Source organism: Xenopus tropicalis, chromosome 9 (genome assembly GCF_000004195.4).
Source record: "Xenopus tropicalis strain Nigerian chromosome 9, UCB_Xtro_10.0, whole genome shotgun sequence".
NCBI classification, from domain to species: Eukaryota; Metazoa; Chordata; class Amphibia; order Anura; family Pipidae; genus Xenopus; species Xenopus tropicalis.
In genome coordinates this window covers 67,703,534-67,721,460 of record NC_030685.2, presented here as the reverse complement: position 1 = coordinate 67,721,460, position 17,927 = coordinate 67,703,534, and the positions used below count along the sequence as shown (strand labels likewise).

At 45.9% G+C, this 17,927-nt stretch overlaps 1 protein-coding gene across 3 annotated transcripts in view; it reads right to left on the bottom strand.

Annotated features, from left to right (window-relative positions):
- Positions 1–12,963: 12,963 nt before the first annotated feature.
- slc25a12 (solute carrier family 25 member 12) overlaps positions 12,964–17,927 on the bottom strand; it is a 93,857-nt gene continuing 88,893 nt past the window's right edge. For all 3 annotated transcript variants that reach the window (XM_012970445.2, XM_012970444.3, NM_001016920.2), the window contains 2 exon segments: positions 16,615–16,705; positions 12,964–13,701 (listed from right to left, as the gene is read on the bottom strand). In XM_012970445.2, the coding sequence (XP_012825899.1) occupies positions 13,521–13,701; positions 16,615–16,705 (272 nt within the window). In that variant the 3' untranslated portion in view covers positions 12,964–13,520.

The window sequence follows — 17,927 nt, the reverse complement described above, 5'->3', positions numbered from 1 at the left end:
TTAACCATTAAATAAACCCAATAGGGCTGTTCTGCCCCAATAAGGGGTAATTATATCTTAGTTGGGATCAAGTACAAGGTACTGTTTTATTATTACAGAGAAAAGGGGATCATTTAACCATTAAATAAACCCAATAGGGCTGTTCTGCCCCCAATAAGGGGTAATTATATCTTTGTGCTCGCAGCAACATACAATAAATTGCCCAATCTGCAGTTAACTTAGTTACAGTTTTCATGCACTTTGTCAGTGGTTCACCATTATGGCCTCTTCCAGGTATAATATATATATATATATATATATATATGTATATTTCTCCCACGTCTAGGGGGACACAGGGACCGTGGGGTAAAGGGCCCCTCCCATCAGGAGGCAGGACACTGAAGAACAGAGTTGTGGACCCTCCTCCTCCTCTCCCTTTATCCCCTCTCAACCCGGAAGGGATTCAGTTCTTTCAGTGTCCTGCCTCAGGAGGTTAGGAGTGGCCTCTAGGTAGGCCCATCAAAGGAATCTGCGGTTAGTGCTTAGCACTAACAACCGGGGCGAAGCCATGTCAGCCTAGCCTGTTCATTAAGAGCTAGCCCCCCCCGCGGGAATAATGAGCCGTGCCCATCGGGGCACAGGTCAGGGAGACAAATGCTCCGCATCGGCGCTCCCCCAGCAAGAGGTAAGGTGGGCGACCCCCCCCCTAGAAACCCCCTACCTGCCTGCACGTGCCCGCACTCCTACCCACAGCCTGAGCTCTCCCTGCGCGACCGCACTCGTCGGCTCCTGTCTGCCCTCTGCGCCCCGGCTGGCTGCGCGCCTCAGCCGGCGGCGCGGCCAGCGTGACGTCACCGATGCGCGCCCTTACTTCGCGCCTCTCTCTCGCGCCATTCATTCGCGCCACTCTCACGCTCCCCACAACGCGGTCGGGCTCACAGGGAGAAGCAGCATCAGGGGACCACCTGGGGGACAAGGAGTGTGGGCACCCCTCTCTCTCTCTCTCTCCACACCTCAGCACCCTGCAGTGCTACTCCAGGCGATCAGCATGACTGACGGTAGGGGGGATCTTTTCTCTAGGGGGGGCAGACACCCTAACCATGCGGTGTCCTTTTTTGCCTGCTCAAAATGCCTTACCAAATTTAGAGAGGGCCAAACTGAACCGCTCTGTTCAACTTGCAGCCCAGCTCTGCCCCTACCATCTGACACCACTGCTTCAGGCCCCGGGGCAACCTCAGAGGGGACACCCAGGGCTCCCTCACCCACAAGGGCCACTGACCCTCAGGGCCCCTCTGACATCCCAGGTTGGGCAGTCACACTGTCACAGTCCCTGGCCAGTTTGCAATGCATACCGCAACTGACTTCATCCATTGATAAAATGCTAACCAAACTAGCTTCCTCACCTAACACTAGCAAGAAGCGTAAGAGGATCCCCAGTCGCCCAGCACCAACCACCAGGGACTCACTATCTATCCCCTCATCTGACGAAGAGGAGGCGAGTGAAGGAGAAATATTTTCCTCTTCCTCCACGCCCAACTCAGACGAAGAGGACAATGCCGTCAGCGCAGCCCCCAACATAGACAACCTCATCAGAGCAGTACTAGAAACCCTACAGATTCAAGAGGAAGAGGCCACCAAGACGAAATCAGCATCACTATTTAAGAGACAACACAAGACCTCTGCGGTTTTTCCAGCTCATGATCAGATGCAGGCCTTGATCTCAGAGGAATGGAAGACACCAGACAAGAAATTCCAGACCTCAAAACATTTCAACCGGCAATATCCCTTTCCCAAGGAGGCCGTCGAGAAATGGAGCACTCCCCCAGTGGTTGACGCTCCAGTATCACGCCTCTCCAAGGCTACCGCACTCCCAGTGCCAGATGCCTCGGCCTTTAAGGACCCTACCGACAAAAAGATGGAGGGCCTGCTCAAAGCAAACTTCCTTTCCGTGGGATCAGCCCTACGACCTGTCCTAGCGTCCGCATGGGTGAGCCGCGCAGTCGAGACATGGTCCACCTCTCTCCTACAGACTGCTCAGGAGGGGGGATCCAGGGAACACATGATCCAGCTAGCAGCCTACATTCAAGAAGCCAACCAGTTCCTAGCCGACGCCTCCCTGGATGCAGCCAGGGTCCTAGCCAGGGCGTCTGCCCTCTCAGTTGCAGCCCGCAGGGCCCTGTGGCTGAAACTTTGGTCCGCTGACCTGAGCTCTAAAAAATCTCTGGTTGCCATACCCTTCCAGGGCTCCAAACTATTCGGAGAGGAACTTGACAAGATTATTTCACAAGCCACGGGGGGCAAGAGTACCCTGCTGCCTCAAACCAAACCCAAATCAGCCTTCAACCCAAGAAGGGGTCACTCCTTTCGCAGCCAAGGCTTTCGCAACAACAAGACCAATCAGACCACGACTCACCAGTCATCATTCAAGGGACGTTTCCCCAACAAGGGAAAGTCCCCCTGGCAGTCCCGCAAGCCTCAATCCAAGTCACCAGTCGACAAGACCACCCACTCCTGACTACACTCGGGAGACTCCAGAAGCGGGTTCCATAGGGGGACGCCTTCGGTTCTTCGCGGAGGTCTGGAGACTGCACGTGGAGGACGCATGGGTAGTTCAGACCATTGCAACCGGCTATCGACTGGAATTTCACGAAATCCCTCCAGCACATTTCTTTATGTCCAGGGTACCACATCAGACACCCAAACAGCAAGCCTTTCTCTCCATAATAGAAAAGCTACGCAAGACCGGAGTAATCATACCGGTACCCCAAAACCAGAGGTTCCGGGGCTTCTATTCAAACCTGTTTATAGTCCCAAAGAAGGATGGCTCCTTCCGCCCTATTCTGGACTTAAAGCTCCTGAACAGATGGATAGTCTACCACAAATTCAAAATGGAGTCAGTCCGCACCATCATCCGAGCCCTGGAACCAGGAGACTTTCTGGCTTCCTTGGACATTCGAGACGCATACCTGCATGTTCCAATTTTTCAACCACACCAACAATACCTCCGGTTCGCCTTTCGGAATCAACACTTTCAATTTGTCGCACTACCCTTCGGTCTATCTTCGGCCCCCCGAATATTCACGAAGATCATGGCATCCATGGCAGCCTTCCTCCGTGTCCGAGGTGTATTCATAATGCCTTACTTGGACGACCTACTAATCAAGGCGAGATCCAAGACATTGGCCGAACACAATGTACAGCTGACAGTCCAGAACCTCCGGATGTTCGGATGGTCCATCAACCTGGACAAGTCGTCCCTATCTCCCAACCAAAATATGGTATTTCTCGGTCTACAGTTCCAGACGGACATACAGAAAGTATTCCTCCCAAGGGACAAACAGCTCAAGATCCAGAGATCGATCAGAACACTCAGATCCTCAGCACACCCAACAATCCAGATGTGCATGAGAGTCCTGGGACTGATGGTCTCCACCATGGAGGCAGTCGCATTCGCCCAGTTCCGTCTTCGACCCCTTCAGACGGCGGTGTTGAAACTCCGGAACAGGACATCACTTCATCAGAGAATAACACTTCCAGAGGACACCCTGAGGTCACTCAGCTGGTGGCTAACACCGGAACGGCTAACCCAAGGAAAGACATTTCTGGAACCAGTGTGGCTAATATTAACCACAGACGCCAGCCTCACCGGATGGGGAGCAACCTTTCAAGGAAGAGCCGCACAAGGACTTTGGACACAGGAGGAAGCACTTCTCCCAATAAACATATTGGAACTACGAGCCATACTGCTAGCCCTCCAGTCGTGGGAACGCCTTCTGAGGAACCAAGCGGTTCGGATCCAATCAGACAATGCCACAGCAGTGGCATATATAAATCGACAGGGGGGCACAAGAAGCAACAGGGCGAATCAGGAAGTGTCCTTCATCCTAGAGTGGGCAGAAAGGACCGCCACTCTACTTTCGGCAATTCACATTCCCGGAGTGAGCAACGTAGAGGCCGATTTTCTCAGCAGGCACCATCTGGACCCGGGAGAGTGGCAATTACACCAGGATGCATTCCTATGCCTGACACGGAAATGGGGGATGCCAGAAATAGACCTCATGGCCTCCAGGCACAATCGGAGAGTTCCCAGATTCTACGCAAGGTACCGCGACCCCCTGGCCGAAGGGGTGGACGCCATGACCCTACCGTGGAGATTTCGACTGGCATACGTTTTTCCCCCTCTCCCAATGCTACCTCGCGTACTACGGAAGATAGCCAGAGAACCGGTCACAGTGATTCTAGTCGCACCACGGTGGCCCAGGAGATCCTGGTACTCAAGTCTTCTAGAACTCTCATTAGAACCTCCAATATCTCTTCCAGTGTTTCCACAGCTTCTGGCTCAGGGCCCGGTTTTTCATCACAAACCTCAGCTCTTCACCTTAACGGGATGGCTCTTGAGGCGGCAGTGCTGAGACAGAAGGGATTTTCAGAGGAGGTGATCATGACCATGATCAAAGCCCGAAAGCCGGTGACGTCAAAGATATACCACAGGGTGTGGGAGTGCTATCGACGATGGTGCGAGGACGAGGAGTTCTCCTTCACGGAATTAAGAATACCTCAGATTCTACAATTCCTCCAATTAGGACTTCAAAAGGGTCTCAAGCTGGGTTCCCTAAAGACTCAGATCTCAGCCTTGTCCATTCTCTTCCAGGAACGCATAGCCCTTTCAGAGGACGTTCGCACGTTTCTTCAGGGTGTCGCTCGCATCTCTCCCATGTTCAGGCACCCCATACCCCCATGGGACTTAAACCTGGTCCTAAACGCCCTCCTCGACAGTCCCTTCGAACCTCTGTCGGAGGTGGAGATAGAGACACTCACAAGGAAGACCGTTTTCCTAGTCGCAATATCTTCTGCCAGAAGAGTGTCAGAACTGGGGGCACTATCCTGCTCAGAACCCTTCCTAGTTTTCCACGAGGATAGGGCAGTACTTAGAACGATACCGGGCTTCCTGCCCAAGGTGGTATCCAACTTCCATATAAATACGGAGATCGTGCTACCCTCATTCTGCAACAAACCTAAGAATGACAAGGAGACCAGACTGCATCAACTGGACGTGGTCAGAGCGCTTAAGACTTATACTTCTCGCACCCGAGCTTTTAGGAAGACAGACTCCCTATTCATGATTCCGTCGGGAGCTAGAAAAGGTCTTCCAGCCACGAAAACCACCATTGCACGCTGGATAAAGGAGACAATAAGAAGATCTTACCTGGCGAAGAAGAAGGTGCCACCAATCAAGATCAGAGCACACTCTACCAGATCTCTGGGAACCTCATGGGCACACAGAAACTTCGCATCGGCTGAACAAGTTTGCAGAGCGGCCACTTGGTCTTCTCTCCACACTTTTACAAAGTTTTATCAATTCAACACATACCTGTCGGCGGAAGCTACCTTCGGTAGGAAGGTACTCCAGGCAGTAATTTCTTAAATGGTCAGAGTTCTGCCCTCCCTACTGTGGGGTGGCTTTGGTACGTCCCCACGGTCCCTGTGTCCCCCTAGACGTGGGAGAAAAGGAGATTTATGTACTTACGGTTAAATCCTTTTCTCTCCAGTCGTAAGGGGGACACAGGGCTTCCCTCCCTGAACTCTTGTTCTTGTTATCCTCAGTCTTGTTGAGAGTTGTAGTTCGGTTATGAGTTAATCCTTTGTTACAAACTGAATCCCTTCCGGGTTGAGAGGGGATAAAGGGAGAGGAGGAGGAGGGTCCACAACTCTGTTCTTCAGTGTCCTGCCTCCTGATGGGAGGGGCCCTTTACCCCACGGTCCCTGTGTCCCCCTTACGACTGGAGAGAAAAGGATTTAACCGTAAGTACATAAATCTCCTTATATATTGCAACTTTGGTGTGAGTGTGCAAGCCACAAGGCTTGGATATAGGATACTCAGAGATGGCTCAAAATGTATAAGAATAGAATCAAATTATTGTATTTGATGCGCCGGTTGGACAAGGATGCATGGTGATATTGCTGCCTATACTGTCTCCTATGCAGTTCCAATTGGGCATAGGTATTACTGTTCATGTTGTGGTGCGACCAGCCACATGTATTATCATAACATATCTCTTATGTCTGAATGTAAACTTAAATGAGATATTAACCTGTACAACCTTGCATGTGGTTATCTTATGTTGGATGCGCCTCATTTTCCAGCCCATACCTTGTGTTTATTAATATGGCAGTCATGTAAGCACTTGTGAGTGTCCTTTTATTAAATCATTTGATTATTGAAACTTAGCAGTAGCGGCTACATTTCCCACCCTAGGCTTATACTCGAGTCAATAAGTTTGTCCAGTTTTCTTAGGTAAAATTAGGTACCTCGGCTTATACGAGTATATACGGTACTTTACTTTTTATTACTAGTATTTCTGACTTGGTCCTGTACCGAGGGGGAGAAAAGATGAAAAGCTTTATCTTCATGTTCATATGCATCAATACCATTTTGACATTTTAGGCAATTCCCACATTGTTTTAGGGTTTTTTTTTTTTCTTTAATTTCAAGCTTTAACTATCCAGCTACTGGGATCCCATATATTCTGACAATCATGCAGTGGTTTGGAAGACTCAATGGAAGATGAATTGGAGCAATAACAGTAAAAAAAAAAGAATTCATGGTTGCCAAGATTATTGACCCCTACAACCACTGAATATTTTAGAATGAGGCTGGAAAGTTGCTAATGGGCCTATTTATAACATAATAAAGGTTTATTTAAAGATGAACTTGTCTAAGAAATTGGCTGACAGTTTGTTCTGCTGTCAGTTATCTGCCCAAACCACTATAAGTATGGCCGACAGCATATTGTATAACCCTGCAGAATCTAAATGAATCTGTCCCTAGAAACCCACCCCCCTTCCCAGTGTGAAGCCCCCCGAACCCGAAATTCTTCTCAACCTCAGAAACTGAACCCAAAAATAAAAGTACAACTTTCTGTCTTCACATAAACTCTCCATAGCATCGCCTGAACTTGCTGTGTAATCTTAAAGGAGAAGGAAAGGCTAATAAAGAGTTAATCTCAAGATGCAGGCATACCTTCAGTTCTCTCAGTAGTGCCCTTAAGTCTCCCCATATTTCTCCTGTTCAGATGCTGAGCTGGGTAAAGAAAGTTCCCATAATGCCTCACTCCTGCACAGACACCCAGACCAAACTGAACATGCTCAGTTAGTTAGACTATGAGTCAGCTTCCTGCTGATTGGCTCACATTCTTAAGGGGGGGGAGTGAGTTCTTAGCATGTGAGTGCTTATGGCTGTATTTACATAGACCTTTCTGATAAAGCTTACTTAGTTCTTACCTTTCCTTCTCCTTTAACAATGTTCATCCAAGTGACATCTCCATCTCATAGTGTTGGGGATCCTCCCGACCTTGTGTTTCTCCACTGTAGAGAATCCTAAATCTTGAGAAAGTTTTCACCACTCATCCAACTGGTTTGTTTAATTCACCCAGAGTGCTAGGGAATCTGCACTAACTGGATAACGTTTCACCACTCATCCAAGTCTCTTCTCCAGTTCAACCGAGTCATTGGCTGTACGATATGGAATCCCCCCAATCTTAAAATTATTTTAAAAATCACTATTGTTTATTTCAACTGAGTTGTAGAGAATGTTTCACCTCTCACCCAAACGTCTTCTTAAGTTCCACTGAGTGACAGAGAATCGCTCTAATCTTGAATTACGACAAGAATTGTAAGGGTATCTAGAAGTGCTACTAAAGGTGCCCATACACCTTCAGATCTGCTCACTTGGTGATGTCGCCAAATGAGCAGATCTTCTCCCGATATCCCCACCTACAGGTGGTTGATATCGGGAGAATCCAGGCTAATTCGATCGTTTGGCCCTGGGGCCAAACGATCGAATTATAAGGACAGGTATAGGCAAAGTAGGTCCAGGGACTGCTTCAACGAGCCAATGTGGTCCCGGATCCAACTAGATTTTTTAACCTGCCTGATCGATATCTGCCTGATTTCAGGCCAATTATCGGTCGGGCAGGACAGTCGGTAGTGCCTCTACATGGGCCGATTAGCTGCCGAATCGATCTAAGGGACAGATATCAGCAGCTACTATCGGCCTGTGTATGGGGACCTTAAGTCTAAATCCACTGAACTGGCTGAGTAATATTGAAAATCGTTTACCACTCATCCACGTAGCTTCTTCAGTATCACTGAGTGGTAGGGAATCCTGCCCCCCATCATCTTTAAAGGAGACATATTGGATAAATGGGAAAAATGGCTAATTTTGTAGGCAATTATGAATAATGTCCGGTGCTGGTTTCCCTTTGGGCTAAAAATTAATCCTCTCTGTAAAAATGGCCCCTTTATTGGAGCTCCCTATAGATCCTCTCACTTCTCTGTCTAGTGTGAAATGGAGAGTGGGCGTGTCCTAACGGTCCCTGCCAGAAGCACAGTAGGAGGGGGAGAGCCAATCACAGCCCTGCACTCACACAAGCACAGACAGGCTTCAGTTCCCTATCAGGTCAGCCTAGCTGCTGATTGGTTCCTACCCTACAGTGCAGGGTACGGAGGGCCGCCGGCTCCCCAGCTCATCCAGAGAATTCAGCCAGCAGGAAGTGGGACAGATGGGCGGGGCTAGTGGGGTTTGGGGGGAATTTCTCAATAAATCAGTCAGAAACACAACTTTTTAAGCCCAATCCTTCTATATCTAGAGGAGTATAATTCCCTGGTACATTCATCATTTTTATAGGATATGTCTCCTTTAATATGTGTTACCACTCATCCAAGAATTTTAGGGAATTCCCCCAGGAGGGGGAGCCAATTGGACGAAAGGTGAAACACAGCCCAGTAAGTCCAGTGCTTGAGACTTATCACTAATAGATACTGTATATCATGACCTGTATAAATGAATAAAGGGACATTGCTTTGCCATTGAACTGACGTTGCTCTGCTGTAGGACAATAATCATCCATATATTAGAGAAACTGAAGGTATTTTGTGCACAAATTGACTCTCCTCTTTAGTGGAATCAGTGTTGGCCAGTCCTATAACTCTTGATTCCATTACAATTCCAAAATGTCATTGTGCATTTATACAAGGGCTGAGCTCTTTTTTACTGGGAATGAAGGAGGTTTTGACCCTGGTATAGTAACTTGCAGGTTTCCACACTCATACCTGTATATATATATATATATATGTAGTATAGAAAGCCAAGGAACATGTGTTTTAATGGTCGGCAACAAAGGTTATAAGAACACGTTAATTGAACCCCCAAAGAAGCCAGTGACAGTTTTCCCTGAACAATATGCAGCCATTAAGGTCCAACCTTTAGCATTCCATTAGGAGCGTCACACAGAGCCTGTATCACATAATCAGAGCGGAGCCGTCGGGAGGTAAAGCCTTAGTGAATAGCTGCGCGGAGCTTTACCTTCAGGCGTTCCTAAAGCCTCCCTCATCACAACAATCCCTTTCTTTCCAGCCCCAAATCCCGCTGTTCAGTTTGCCATTCGCCTTGCGTGTTGTCTTTCCCTTTCACTTAATTATTCCTTCAGAAACCTTGTTATTTAATGGCCAGCAGCGAATGGAAGTGGCCTCACTGTATTAGACTATATTTTGATTGCAAAAAAAATATAAAGATAAAAACAGATTTCCGGCCTCCTATAGTGCGCTGATAAACTGCCAGCCAATCATTCAGCCCGAACATTGCCAGATAATACGCGGCCATCATTTGCCCTACTTATTATTAACTTATTATTATGCAGATTATCTGTGTTTGAATGAACTTCCATTTCTCCAGTCTATTCACAGAGGAACATAAATGTTTAAAATAAATCTTTATTGTTTATTGGTTCCCATAATACCCATACCTGATTCCTACACTACTAATATGACAAGAACTGATCACTAGTTGATATCTCCTCTGTCTCTTTGAGTTTGCAGTCAGACATTTTGGTCCCCAAGGAATGGGAAAGTCAGGTAACTTGGACACAAATGAAAACCAGACCCCCCCAAACCTGAGGCCTGTGAAGAACTAAAGCCTAGGAAAAATAATGGCTACAAATTGTGTATTTTATATACTGAGCCTAGAGGTTCATCAGCCCTATAACAGTAATAATCCAGTCCTTCAAAGTTGTCCCACAGCAGCTCCCCATCTTGGATCTTGTTAGACCGTCCTTGTGTCAGTGGCACTGCACATGCTCAGTGTACTCCTGGCTGCTGTTGAGAAACTAAGCTTAGGGGTTATGGGAAATCACCAAACCTTAGCAGAATGGATTCATCTGTCACAAAAGCTGATGCTACAGGGCTGATTATTCCATTCTGGTGATAATTACACTGATTTCTGAGTTGCCTTGCAATGTGTATTAGTTACTAATCAGCCTTGTAGCATGACTTGTGTATATATACAGTATATTGTGACAGTTATATTCTATATATGCAGTATATAGTGAGTGGGTCCCTAAGCTCAGCAGAAAATCAGCAGAAAAGAAGATGGGGGGGCTACTGGGGCATCTCTGGGGGCACAGATCTTCCTGCTAAAGGGCTGTGGGTGCCTTGGGCTGGTACAGAAACCCAAATTAGATTAAAATCTCTGCTGGGGCAGAAATAGATATAAGTAAAATATTCTGTATATAAGTTGGTACAACCTGAATATACTGGTTTTTGGGGCACTGACTTCCAGATAAACCTGGGATTTTATGTGTCAGTGTCAGAGCCACAGTATCCCGTGTCCCATAACATTCCTTCGTTTCAATGCAAGAACAATAGAATTTTTCTTACTAGCGTCTCTTTTATCCATCTATTTGGCAGAAAACAATTCATTCTGCTTTGAGCTGCACATTCACAGATAATGGAAGCGCCTGTAAATGATCAGGCAGTTATTTATCAAAATTGTCTTTCTCCGATTTCCCCTGGATGAAACCGCTCTTTCAGGATTCCACCCCAGAGACAGCTGATTGAATTCCGCTCGAGCAAAAATGTGAAGTCCCTCGGAAATGAAAGGCAATCCGCAGACTCCCGTTATTTTATTACTTCTGCTAGGCCTTGGATCCCAGCAGGAATTCATTCCCTAATGGAGCTGACGGGGAATGCCGTGGCGCGGCGGAGTTGGACGCACCACATAACGCAGGTCACTGGGGGAAGCTCATTCCTATACTCTCAAGGAGCTCTCCGTGGCTGATTGAGCTTAAAGGTTATTAATGCAACATGGCTCGGAGAGAGACTCAAAGTTATACATCCAATTATGTAAAGATCTGATGAAAACAATTGCTGTAATGATGATGTGCTCATAATGTCAAATATAATTACTCTCAGAACATAAGGTCCCAGCATGTTCCTAATCAGCGTAAATGGGGCTTGCATAAGCCGGTAAGTACGAGGGCTGAAATGGTTAAACATGGCAACGTTACTATAAATATGATTATTTTAGAAATGCTTCCTATCAAGCGTGTCCAACTGGTCTGGGTGCTGCGCGGATATTGGGAGTTCAGCAAAAGTTTGGGGGGAAATTTGACAATTCCTGGATAGAACCTGTTCTTCACAGGTTGGGGTCCCCTAGAGCAGGGGTCCCCAACCTTTTTTTACCCATAAGCCACATTCAAATGCATAAGGAGTTGGGAGCAACACAAGTATAAAAAAGTTCCTGGGGGTGCCAATAAGCGGGGCCGGAAGGGTAGGCAGAAAAGGCACCTGTTGGGGCAAAAGTGGGTGGGCGCCAGGCAGGTACTTCTTCTTACACTTTCCCCTATTTCCATGCCCTTTAACCTCACCGCACCTTCAACCCCCCCCCCCCCCCCCCCCGTTTGTGTGCATGAGCGAGCACCCATGGGAGGGGGGCGGGACAAGACGGCTGGGTTGCCTTGGGCACCCAGCTGACTTGGCCCAGCACTGCCAATAAGTGCTGGGATTGGCTATTTGGTAGCCCCTTTATTGACCAGGTCAGGTCCATTCTGATACTGTATATTTAGCATCAATTTTTTTCACCCCCTTCCTTGTGCTCCGCAGTGATATCCTTCCCTGGCTGCCGGCAGGAAGTGGGTAACTGCTCTGTTTGCAGATAACATGGTTGCTGGATGGGTATCAGCAATGGGTCAGGTGAGGGTCCGCTCTATATGGAGCCCTATAATATATTTAGCACTGAAAAATCCAGCCGCTTCCCTTGTATTAGAGGCACACAGACTGCCAGTGGGATCCGAACGTCATCAAGCAAATCGATTGGTGATTAATGATTAATCTAAATTGGATGTGACTCTGAAGCATGTATTAATTATATCAGAACCCTGTAATATGTATCAATTACATCACTGTGTAAATGATATGCAACCCTATGGTTGGGGATGAAACTAGTGATGCTTTAGAGGGAGGTGTATTCTGGAACCTAACTATACTGACCCTTGAAAGTCAATGAGGTGAATGCTGGGTAAGCATGTAGCATGTTGGGCTAAATTGAATGGAGGACTGTGCCCTTGATATTTTCTGTCCCCACTCCCAACAAACACAACTAACTAAGGGTTTAACAGCTCTAAACTAAACAAGGTGAGTATGGCTCCTGCTCCTCGCTGCCGATCTGACTGTCACAGAAGAACAAAAACAAAATGTGCCATATAAATCCAAGGGGCAGTAGGGCTCATATACAGTATACACATACAAACAAGAAAAGTAATACATCCACACATAAAGATTCAAAACAGTGCACCAATCAGGACCCAGCTTACCATTGCTATATGGTTTATTTGGCTGCTGACTAACGTGGGAGGATTACTGTGCTATTGTTGCCTTCCCAATCCCTGTTCATTGCCATTAAAATTATTTCTGATCTTTTTACTTACAGTATAATAATATAGGGTTGCCCAAATTGCACAGCAATCTCCCTATGTTAGACAGAAACAAAAGGACAGATATAGTGCTGGTAGGCAGGATTCTCATTGGAACAAGCTTTTACATCTGTAATTCACTCTAGGCCGCCTACTTTGAGTGCTAAGGGAGTGCAATGAAAAGGTTTGGGCCTCAGGACTTTGATCGACATGGAAAATAAATGTACGAGACTCCAGCTCTGAGGACACATCAGACATTGATGGTTTATTTCCATAAAATACGTCAATATGAGAAAACAATAAATGAACTGAAATATAACTTAATGCAATATATTGCCCCACTGTTTGTAATAAAACACTCTTGAGCTGTCCTGTACATGTCCTGCCCCCCCTTTTAGCTGGGGTGACAGCGTATGTGCCGTGATGTCTCTGTACAGATGTACAATATGTACAGTAACGGGAAGTGCAAAGCCGAGGAAAGCACAACATCTATGAGAAACAAGGCATTCCCTCTGAAGGAGAACAGAACACATTCTACCCGGGGGTTTCCCTAGTGCGCTGGGAGCTCAGTGATACAGTAGTTACCCCCATTCCTTGTGCTGAAATAAAGCGGCTTAAATCAAGCTTCAATCTCTTGTGTGCAAACAAGTGATTTGTGTATCAACAAATGACTATACTGAAATAAAGTGTGAACTGGACAAGCGGTTCCCTTAAACCCACATGCATTGAGTAGACAAATACTGTAGTGTTGTTGCTTCTTTAAATACTGCTTACATGGCGTCCAGTGATGACACGTTATACAGACTTGGCCTCCCCCATACCGGGAGACTTAAACTTAGGCAGGTAAAGGCCGAACTTGTTCTCTATGCCAGCAAATGTTGCTGTGGCCAGTCTGTAACCACCAATATGGTCTGGATTGGCAGGAGGAAGGTCGGAGATTCTGGTCTTTGGAGAAGGCTCAGCACCGGCAGGTTTGCTGGGGAGGGAAATACAGGAAAATGTTTATTAGAGGACAAGGCTGTAGTGTGTTGTGTGGCTGGCGACTGTATGCAGTGGTGCCACAGGCCAATAGGAGAAGTCTCTGCTATAAGAGCCTTTATTTGACTCAAAAGCTTCAGCTTCACAGGCCTTATTATAAGATTATAAGACCCCACCAAATATTTCAGTAGGGATCTATCAGATATCGGATGCTCTGATTGGCCCAGACAGTTCTCAAGGATAAAGAGAGGCGGCAGTCACTCTTGGCTACCGGCACATTAAATGGCTCTATTCATAAAAAAAGTCCCAGGGGAAGGCAAGTTCCAGTGTTACATACAGTAAGCCCTGTTCTGAGAATTCTATTTATGTTCTGCTGGCGGAGTTAACGTTACCTTATAAAATAAGAGACTTCCTCCAAGCCTGGGCGTCTACTGTTTGTGCCACTTGGGCATCTGCACATGAATACCTGCCAGTGCCAGGAGGATTTAATCATATTTCTTTTTCACTGAAAGCACCAAAATCACAGATATTTCCATGATGTACTTCTCTTTGCACCATGGCAAGAGGTTCCAGACATTTGTATAAAACTGCGTATTCTTAGGGATTCAGTTTGTGTGCGGCCTCATTGTACAGATCTGGAACCTTCTATGTGATTCCTAATAAATAAGTACAACGAGCCGACTGCCATCTTATTGTGAGGAATTAGGGCCTGTATGTAATAAGTGTAAAGAGACAGACAGACAGACAGATGGAGTAACAGAAAAGACAGATGGGGCGTACAGCAGAAGGGATAAGTGTGAGATATGAATCGAAGGGAGATTCCCATGACAACCAGCTAACTGTCCCACTTTATTACAACTGCCCTCTCCTGGGAGTGCAAAGCTTAGCGGTGCCCCCTAGAGAAACCCCTGAGATGGAAAGTAATATTTGCCACAGGCGGAGTGTTTGCCATACACTGCTAAAGTAAAGCAGCCACAGCCATTAGGGGTTCCACTTCCCCACAAAGGCTACGTGCTTGTCAGAAAGCCCATTATATATGTTATAACTACGGTAAGTTCAGATAGGATCCATGATGCCAGTGACAGAACCCTGTTATAAATAGGAGCCATAAAGTGTGACAATGCTGCTGCTGTTTGGGAGAATGGGAAGAAGCCTCAGGTAACTGCAAATACACTGTACTATTCAAGAAAAAAGTTGCTAGAACTTTAAAAATGTTAATCATTTTTCTCCGAGCACTTCTGTACTTTGCTAAACATCCCACATAATGCAGGGGTTATTAGCAGCCTTCTGAATCCCCCATTAACCCCTTTACTGGCAGGAAAATTGGTTCCAATCTGCTGGTTTTTATATCCTTTCCCCCTGCTAGAAATGATCATTTGCCCTGAGCAATAACCTCCTCTGGTAAGTAGTACAATGGATGGATAGCCTTCCTCTAATGGCCGGGCCTTCAATCTGAGGTGTTCTCAGCTAAATTACATTTTTCTTTTTTTTGAGTCCTTAAATTGATCTCATTCTGCAGGGACACAGATTCTCAGACTCGCTCCTCCTGTCAGTGAAATCACCCAAGGTAACGGGAGTAGGAGAAAAGGTACTTGTTCTGTATTAATCACCAGCTGCGGCGGCGGCACAGATACGAACTGCTCTGCCAACGCTTCCTCCAGCTCTTCCCTGCTCTATGTGTATCTATATATACACTTATATACATGGGAACAGACATGTTCTACAGGTATGGGATCTGTTATTCAAAAGAACATAACCCAGAAGGTTCCAAAAACCTGGTTTAAACACCCACTTAGATAGTAAGCTCTGCGGGGCAGGGATCGCCTTCCTTTTGTTTCTTTAGCACTTAATCTGACTGTGAAGATTTTCATCCAGGTCATGGTATATCTAGTATAACTAAATCTAAAGCAACTGGACTTGTTAAGTAATCATTGAATCCAGTTGCTTTAGATTTATTTAAAGTAGATTTAGCACTTAATCGTTAATATAATTGTACTCTATATGTACTTGTATTTATCATAGTATTGACCCCTGTTTGTTCTACCAGTTTATTGTTCTGCTGTACATAGCGGTGCCACCTTCTGTTTAAAAGATACCAGCTGGGGGTGGGAGGTGGGTCATGACATAGGTGGGCAGGGTTATGACATAGAAGGGTGGAGTTATAATGTAAGTGGGCGGAGTTGTACAGTTAGCGCGGAGTCTGCAGAAGTTATGGTGAGTATGCGGGAGCTAGGAAGGGGCGGATTAGAGATGGGATGTGGTGGGCCGGGGGAGGATTGACTACTTATTATAAATCTACCGGTAAATACATTGCTGGTAAATTTGTAATACCGGCCCTGGCCTTGGCTGGTATTTTACTGGCTGGGCTGGTAAGATACCAGCCAGGTGGCAACCCTAGCTGTACAGCACTACATACATAAGTACATACATACAGAAATATATGATTTTAGCATCTCTTTACCTCTCCCTATTATAAATAATGGTAAGTGAGTTAGATAAGAGCCCCTCATCCTGCTTATATGGACAACTAGAATCCTGTAACTGGAAGGGAGTAAAATACAACATATTCCCTAGAAAAGGTGCTATAATCATCAAAAATATAACTGCCCGCAGTTGGCAGAGGGAGCAGACTGGGTCGGCAGGGGCCGTGGGGAAGACAAGGGCCAAGGCACAGGCCACGCTCCCCAGCTGCTGCATGGCTGTATTGTGACAAACTAACCTGAGTGATCAATTTGCACAAACCCTCCTGTGCATCTCAGCTCCAGACCATGCTATGGATGTGCCTGTATGTGAGACCCAGTCCATACACGAAACTTATACTGTATTTCACGTGAATATGTATCAGCCAAGAATTCATCATTTAAACAGAGCAGAACAAATGTAGCCAAAGGCTTTTAAAAGGAAAACTTACATTCCTCCAAAATCAACATAAAGCCACCGCTGTAGCAGCTCATAAGTGACCAGGGTGACGCCAAACTGGGGGGAGGAGCGGAACACTCGGGCTGTAGGAAATACAGAGAAAATGAATTACAAATGGTACCAGTTACCATCATCAGTTCCCATTTACATCCTTAGACCTCTATAGCAGTGGAAGGAGGGGGGGGGCTCATCCTGAAGTCTGAGATTTAGGGAGACTGTTCTATTTGCTGTCCTAGAAACACCTAAAACCCAGCCCGAAAGTCACTTATGGTGAGATTTGGGGGGAGTTCCTATTTGCTCTGCTAGTACACACCTACACATGAACATTTTTTTAAAAAATATGGAGACAGAGTTTTCTAGTTTTAAAGGGACAGTATACCCCCCTTTTCAACATGATCTCAATGAACTGGGTTTGTGCTAAACATACTTTTTGCCTGTTGTTTTAATTATGACAGATGGGGTTTTTTGCCTTCCTCTGGATCAACTAGTAGTTAGGCAGGTTAGATATAGGCATTATGGTTGAACGTGATGGACGTATGTCTTTTATCAACCCAACTTACTATGTTACTATGTTACTAATGGTTTCTGTTATTTCTGGCACTAAACAAGAATATGAAGCCAGTTTCACTTTAGTACTTCCTGTCACTTCCTGCCCCAAAGAACTTCAAAGGAGCTGATAAAACTAATTTCAAGTCCAGTGAGAAGCCCCTGATAATGAGTCGCTCAAAGGCTGCTACTTAGACAAGGGAGTGATTTCATTGTTCGAAGGCAGATAGACAGCTCTCAACAAACCGTCCTGTTTATAAAGGTCAGGGGATGGTTACATTCAGTGAAAATAAACAGGTTTTTAAATAAGTGCTTTATAATGGCAAAAATAGAAGAATATGGATTGTTTAAATTAAAACAATAGGTGTTCATTTTTAGCAAATATACTGTCCCTTTAATAGGTAATGAAAACAGAAAACTTAAACTGGTCCACAGGTTTATCTGCAGCCATGGAGCCACTGTATATGCCAGATATACAACAACCATATGACCCCAAATAAACCACTTACAACCATATAGTCTAAGAGGTGGTTATGTACAACTGTAACATACATAATATTTGTAACTATGATTATACAATGGAATAAGCTACTAGGGTATGCAGGTCTACTGCACCTAAACTAATGAAAGCAAATATCTGATTGGTTGGCATTGGTTACTGTACTAGGGCATATTTGCTCTTTGTTAGTATACGAGGCCAAGTAGAAGTCAGAGGCCACCCAAGTGTGATATCCTATTTGCAGTGATTTTTTTACATAA